General features: G+C 43.2%; 2 protein-coding genes across 3 annotated transcripts; both read right to left on the bottom strand.

Moving 5' to 3' along the window:
• Positions 1-2,968: 2,968 nt before the first annotated feature.
• LOC125548443 (oleosin-like) lies at positions 2,969-3,930 on the bottom strand. The gene has a single exon (XM_048712033.1). It carries the CDS (start codon positions 3,875-3,877, stop codon positions 3,266-3,268), a length of 612 nt encoding a protein of 203 aa, XP_048567990.1. The 5' UTR covers positions 3,878-3,930; the 3' UTR covers positions 2,969-3,265.
• A 330-nt stretch (positions 3,931-4,260) lies between these two features.
• LOC125548442 (protein CHUP1, chloroplastic-like) lies at positions 4,261-6,144 on the bottom strand. Of its 2 annotated transcripts, none has more exons than XM_048712032.1 (6): positions 5,640-6,144; positions 5,373-5,504; positions 5,112-5,293; positions 4,888-5,017; positions 4,610-4,792; positions 4,261-4,495 (listed from the first exon to the last, which is right to left on the bottom strand). In XM_048712032.1, the coding sequence occupies exons 1-6, from the start codon at positions 6,051-6,053 to the stop codon at positions 4,454-4,456; spliced, it is 1,083 nt and encodes a 360-aa protein (XP_048567989.1). In that variant the 5' UTR covers positions 6,054-6,144; the 3' UTR covers positions 4,261-4,453. The 2 variants fall into 2 exon arrangements, with proteins under 2 accessions (XP_048567989.1, XP_048567988.1); XM_048712031.1 differs by having other exon boundaries at positions 4,261-4,502; positions 5,640-6,143.
• Positions 6,145-7,505: the final 1,361 nt, after the last annotated feature.

The raw sequence follows: 7,505 nt of genomic DNA, 5'->3' as shown, positions 1-7,505 counted from the left end.
GAATAGCTGCATGCTTTTTGATCCAACGATTGTGTACGTGGGGCTGAGTTTTAGCAAACTCGTTTCTTCATTTGGTGTCCTCTAAGAAGTATGGCGGTGCCAGCTATAGAGCTTGTATGCTCGTTTTTTTTGTTGTATTTTTTATTTGCGAGGAAACTTCGGATCTTTTTATCATGAACAAAAAATATGTATTCATGTTCAGAGACAATCTAGCGACGACTATAAACGGTTGAACAAGCCAAGACGCGCTGTCATCATCGCCTCTCCTCACTGGAATCAAGCCAAGCTTGTTGTAATAGACAGTAGGAAAATTATCGTGTTAAGGCCCCACATGACTAGCATACTAGAGCATCAACCACAGTTGATGAAGCGAAGTATAGATTGAAAGGGCTCAATCCATAGATAGACGAATGAAGACAAACAAATAATGGATCCAAGCATATTCACCAAAGACACTGACCGAATCCAGCAAGATCCATCGCACACCTTCCCACGCCCCCCGACGACGCATCACCAAAACAAAGGTTGAGCGGGGAGAACCTTATTCCATCTTCAAAAAGTTTGGATCCAACAAAGACCACTGACCGAATCCTGCGAGATTCGTCGCACACCTCCACTTGCTCTCCAACAATATATCACCGAAATAGAGGCTAGGTAGCAAGAACCTTATTCGATCTTTAAAAAGCCATCATTATTTCGTCTTTCTAACTATAATACAAACCCTGAACGAACTAAAAAAACCTAAAAACATAGCAAGATCCCTCCTGCCGGGAGGGTACGTGTTCTCATCCGACTTGTATAAATACAACTAGCATAGGCATATGGTTTCAGAGAAAGAAAACGTGACACCGTTTACTACGCACCACCTTCCTCACAAATAAAAATTAACTATACCACAGCGATAGCCGCACTGACACACACAAATCGAGAAAAAGAAAACAACGCCAATGTGACACCAAGCTCATCCAACCAAGGGTTCACCTTCATCATTAAACGAAAAATTGCGCGGCAACGCTACGTACTACCGGCAGATCCGCAGCCGCTCCTTGCCATTCTCAAATTAGTGCGACACAGTTTTGCATAAAAAGCAAGTCATTTTGCTTAGTAAATACACAACAGTACTTTCTCCGTTTTTATTTATTTCACGTATTAGATTTGGTCAAAATCAAGCTTTATAAATTTTAACAAAGTTTATACACAAAATATTAGCATATACAATAACAAAACAATACTAGTATATTTATTATTGAATGTACTTTCATTTCATATAGATTTGTTATGATAAATTTTTATATTTTTTTTATAAACTTGGTTAAATTTTAGTAAATTTGACTTCAGTCAACTCTAATATGCGAAGTAAATAAAGAAGTAAAAAAGAAGAGGGGTCCACAACATTAGCTTTTTGTCAAGTGAGAGCGTGAGAGAAGTGCACTGCTGCGCATGCACAAAACATTGCCTGTCCAGCCAAAGACTTACGTTTAATTTTTCTCATATCATTTTGAATGGCTCATAAGTTTTGAACCAATATTCTGATTTTAAAACTTTTCATATATTTGAACTCATGCGCAAAGACGTTCAAAACAAGACCGATTTTCGATAATTTTTAATTGAGTTTAAAATTCATGAAACATATTTCATATAAAATCTTTTGAACGAAACAATTTCAATCAGTTTCACAAGTTCACATTTCAGTTTTGTATATTCTTTTCAATTTCACATTTTAGTTTCGTATATTCTTTTCAATTTCAGAAGCTGCTTATTTCACACAAAAAATCACATCTCGTTCAATTACACATTTTTTAAATAACACATTTCACTCAATTGAAATAAACCGCTACACATTTTCATATAATCAGTTTCACATATTGACATTACATTTCACTTTTCACTGATTTATTTCACAAAAATCACATATATTTCAATTGCATATTTTTGTAAAAACCTATTTCACTCTTTTCAAAAAAATGTTGTACACTTTTTAAAAATCATTTTCACATGTTGACATTGCATTTCACTTTCGTTGAATTGTTTCACACAAATCACATCTATTTCAATTATAATTTTTTGTAATAACATATTTCACTATTTTAAAATAAATTGGTACACATTATGAAATAATAATGTTTCACATGTTGACATTACATTTCATTTTTCACTGGCTTGTTTCGCAAACTCACATATATTTCAATCGCACATTTTTGTAAAAACATCTTTCACTCTTTTGAAATAAACTGTTACACATTTTCAAAAAAATCAATTTCACATGTTCACATTACATTTACTTTTGCATTGGCTTGTTTCCAAAAAGACCAATCTATTTCAATTGCACATTTTTGAAATAACATATTTCATTCTTTTGAAATAAACTGTTACATATTTCCAAATATCATTTTCACAAATTGACATTTCATAATGACATATTTCACTTTTTTCAAACTAGTCAAAACGTATCCAAGATTGATCTTGTTCTAAAGGTCTTTGTGCCAAAAATTCAAATATATAAAAAGTTTCAAAAACAAGTTTATAGTTTAGAAGATATGAGTGATTTAAATTGACTAAGATTAACAAAAAGTTATGAATTTGTTTGGGAGAGACAAGTGATGTCGCATGTATACTAGTACATTCACAAAAACTAGTACTATGGGCCATCAAACTGATACATTAAAAAAATACCAAAAAGTAAGAAAGCTATACAAAAAATATATTTTCTACTCCCTCCGTCCCACAATGTAAGAGTGTTTTTGACAGTACATCTCCGTCACACAATATAAGAGTGTTTTTGACAGTACACTAGTGTCAAAAACACTTTTATATTATAGGACGAAGGGAGTAGCTTGCAAAAACATCTTGCATTATGATACGGAGGGACTACATATCTGTACGCCATAGCACGAATCACTGGCAAAAAACAGTGGTGTGAGATGTACCGGCAGGTACCGTTAACGCGCAAAGTGACTTTGTGCCTTCATCATACGACAGAGCCTTTTTATTCACCACGGCAACAGTCTCCTGCATCATGGCCTTGATCAGCTCCGCACGACCGCACTCACATAAACATACACACGCACATACAGTCAGCAATGTGCAGAGTTGATTCCCGCAGGATCAAGAAATGCATTCAACACACGGCGACTTCTCACGAAAACGTGTATCAGCACAGTATATATATACCTCGCCAAATCGAAGCAGTTCCAACTAAAACAGTGTGTAAAACGTAGCCAAACCAAACGGAATGCACGGCAAGGTAAGGCTTGTTCGCCGCCAGCTAGGCCCCGGGCACGGCGTCCTTCATCCGATCGTACCCCTGTACCTGCCCGTGGTAGCCCGTCGCGTGGCCACCGGCGCCGGCGAACCGGCCACGCCCACGCGCGTAGCCCACACGACGCGCGCCCACCGGGTGCCGCCCCGTCAGGTGCCGGTGCGCCCACGTGCCCGCTCCCAGCGCGAACACCGTGAGGCTACAGCCGAACAGCAGGGCGCCCACCGAGACGATGGCCACGACTGTCACCGGCGCCCAGAGAGGGCTGGTGAGGAGCAAGAGTGGGGCGAGGACGACGAGCACGACTGACGCGACGGTGAGCGTGACGCCGGTGAGGACCAGGAGTGCGGCCAAGGAGACGGCGAGGGCTAGGTAGACGAGGAGCTGGGCGTTGGATGGATGGACGCGCCGGCGGGGCGAGTAGGACGCTTGGACGCTACGGGGCCGGACCGGACGAGGAACGGCCGGCAACGAGCTTCCCGGCCGATCCGCCATGGCAAGAGCCGCGAGATGGATGGGTGCGAAGATAGAGTTGCTGGTGAGGAGATGGCGGGGAGGAGTTGAAGTGTGCGTGCTTGTCGGGAACGACGTGTGCCAGCAGGCCAGCGTGTAAGGCATGCACGGCGACGTGTGGCACCCTGGCACCGATGAGCACAGTGCAACTAAAAGTGAAACACAAGCTTTCGTTGCTTTGTTGGAGCAAGACACTTGACATACACACACCAATTGAACAGTCCTCTGCTGAGGTTATCCGTGAAATTTCGGAACTGAAATTTCTGATAATTTACACGTTGTTCACTTTGCTCTGGTCCAGAGCTTGAAGGCATCTTAATTCGCAGAAATTTTAAAACACAGAAACAAGAAAAAACACAAAAATAGAATGTCATGACATCTTGATTGTACGACAAGAATTCAAGTTATTTGATTGTGCACATGAAAACTATAGGATTATTCACAAAGATTGTAGTGAAATTTTCGTGTGGAATAGTATAAATGAATCCTAAGGGGAAAAAATCATATGGATTGTATTCTTTCGAATCAAACAACACACGTAGGAAAAACTCCCAAGGTTAGAGTCCTCCAAAATGCTTTTGCCAATCCTTTGAATCGAAGAGCCCCTACTTAGAGATGTTGGAAGCGAAAAACTGTGACACTGTACACGCTGTTAAGTTGTTCCATCATTATGCCGTCGTTTTAGCTCATCAAAAGCACCCAAGCTCTGAGCAGTGAACCCGCCTGTAAACTAAGATCATGGCAAAGATAAATACCGCAGGTTATTTTCTAGGAGTAGTATATAAAAGACCTAAAACCATCCTATTTATCAACAAACAATTCCATTATTTCCTTTACCTGATGAACCCGGAACGCGAACCTGACACCCTGATGGAGCAGCACTTCACTGTTCTGCTCTTTCAGACGTTTGAAGAGTGCTGTTTCCCTGGTGTGATCTTTGTTGATGCCTCTTAAACCATCGATCTCCGAGACCACCCGCGTCATGTACTGCTTTGCGAGGTTGACGCACGCCAACTTGACCTGCGAGAAATCACAGCACAACGCATGCGAGAATTCAGACGATAATGTCAGCTTAGGTAAGCATCCACAATGCTATTAGAGTTGTGAAAATGCACCTTGACAATTAAACCTGCGTCTGACATCCAGCCAACTGGGATGTCTTGCTCCTTGTACCTTGAGATGAGATTGTTCTTCGTGTCGGCGGCATCCCTATCTTGCAGGAACTTGTGGACGCTCTTCTCTGTTCTGAGAATAATAAACAGAACAGGGGAATTTTAGTTAGCGCACTCGTGCATCTAGGCACTCTCAAGTTACCCAGCCATTAGACAGCAAGACATACTTCTCAAAGAGGGAGTACATCTTGCCGAGCGCTGCGTCGCGGTGGAGCGCGCGGTCATCGACGAAGGACGATATCTGCTTCTCTAGCTGCAGAAGGCCCTGGTACCTGGCAGCGGCGTCTCGCAATGTGTCTGCTCTTTTCTCCGGCCAGTCGAAGTGCTTCAGGACTGCTTGTTCATCCACCTGAAGAATAATACTACGTTCATCGACTTCTGGTCAATCAGGGAGAGGTTACCGATCAAAAGAATGAGCGGACACTCACCAGGAAGGAGAGCTCTTCGTCGAGCCATGTCACAAACGCGACGACGTCCTCGATGCTCGCGAAGGTCGCATCCCGGACTTCGGCGACCAAGGTTCGCACAAAGTCCCCTTGGGTCTCCACATCGGCTTGAACCTACAACGCCGGCTACAATTATTCTGCATTTCTGCTCTGTGGAAGTACTAATGAGCACGCAAATTTGTTGCTGCACTTGATCAAGGAGGAACTAGGGAACGGCGCATGGTTCCAGAGCGATTGTTTCGTACTCACGGCAAGGAGATGAGAGGAGTTCTTGGTGATCTCCCCGATCAAGTCGCTCTTGGGAGCCGTTGACCCGCCGGACGCCTTGGGGCCTCGGGAGCCAGCCTGCCTGGCCTCGCCGCGGCTGGTCAGGGACTGGTAGAACTCCACGATCTCGGGCGCGCGGCGCATTCTTTCGCCGCCGCCGCCCACAGCCACAGGCAGACGGCCCTTGCCGGGCACTTTCATAGACGGCGGCGGCGGGACAGGGCCTCCAGGCAGCCGCGGAGGAGGCCCAGGTGGCGGTGGAACGCCTGGCGGGCGTGGCGGGCAGGTCAACGACGGGCTGCTGGTGGGTGCGGCGGGGACGGTGGGCTTGGTCCGCCTCGGCGGCGGCTTCGGCTTCCTCGGAGCTCTCTTGTTGGAGGCAAGCCGCTCCTCCATCGTTTCCTCGTTCCTGAAAACTTCGCGTGGTGTTCTTGCACACGAATCAGTTGAACGTCTCCGCTGTCTGCCTCACCCTACCGGTCACATGCTGCCGTGTTAATTTGCAAACGCGGATTAGCTTGACTTTTGCGATCACGTATGGGGCCGGAGTTGAATCCATCGTTAACACATTAATTATTTTTCTGCGGAAGAATTTCATTAATTAACCCAGTAGATGGCATTATATTGTACTCATGCACTGCTCGAGTTGATCTGTTCCGACGAAAGGATTAGGTGGTCAGATCACTAATTCAGTAGACAGTTACAATGTGATGTTAACCATGTAATTTTCAGCAAGGCGATGGTGATACTAGCAAAGTCAACGAAACAATTAGTAGAAAAAATGATGCGCACACGTATTAGCAAAATCCACAAGCCAAACCAAAGCATGAAATGTTCGGACTAAGAGTGCACTTCAAACATTCTAAGAGCATGTTTTTTCATGTGGGATTCTAAGGACATCTCCAATACCTACCCACAAAATGGCATAATATTTATTTATGATTACGGGTATGTCTCTAGACTCATCCGTAAATTCGAATACGAGAACTGGCCATCTAATTATGTCCCTTACAAGTCCGTTCCTACTTTCCTTAAGTCCGTAACACCCAATAGCATAAAATCTTTGATGAGTAAAATAATCAAATGCAACACTAATTCAAATATAAATATTGCAATCCAACTAGGTTTTGAATTAAAAATAAATAAATCCGCACATAAGGTCTACTTCTTCTCTTCAAGCGCCCACGGATGTTCAATGAGATCTTCCTTAAGCTATCCATGAGTTCCTCGATGTCAAGTATGTTGATGCATTTGGACAAACTCCTCAAATATGGCCGGATTTTAATGTGGAAGTTCGATAGGATCATCCATCTTCTCAAATTTCAGACCTCTGGCAGCATCTTCATTCTCATCCTCCATGATCATGTTGTGCATGATCACGCAACACCTCATCACCTCCCACAAGGTCTCCAGGTCCCATATTTTCCTAGGTCCCCGAACAACTGTAAAACGAGCTTGGAGCACTCCAAATACGCTCTGCACATCCTTTCTAACTCCTTGTCTTTGAGCAAAGTGAGATATTTTCTCACCAACTAGGTCAGAGATAGTTGACAACAGTTCTTGTGGAAGGATAGATACCTACTGTTGGCAATATACCCTAAAGACAATAATATGGTATTGTGTTATTTATTTTCATGTTTATAATTAAGAGTTTATATTCTACGTTATAACTGTCATGATTCTGGAATATGCGATTCAGTGGAAAACCCATATGCACGTGCGGAATGATAAGTGGTAAAACATGATTCCTAGTCTTGCCTCTAGCACTAGCTCAAGTGTTGTATGTTGATCGTGTTTTTAGGATCTTGGGATATCGTTAAGTGTAACGATGGTCCTAAAATAACATTG

The sequence above is a fragment of the Triticum urartu genome, chromosome 3, assembly GCF_003073215.2.
Source record: "Triticum urartu cultivar G1812 chromosome 3, Tu2.1, whole genome shotgun sequence".
NCBI lineage: Eukaryota > Viridiplantae > Streptophyta > Magnoliopsida > Poales > Poaceae > Triticum > Triticum urartu.
Note: the sequence above shows the minus strand (reverse complement) of the source record. Positions and strands in the feature narration are given on the sequence as shown.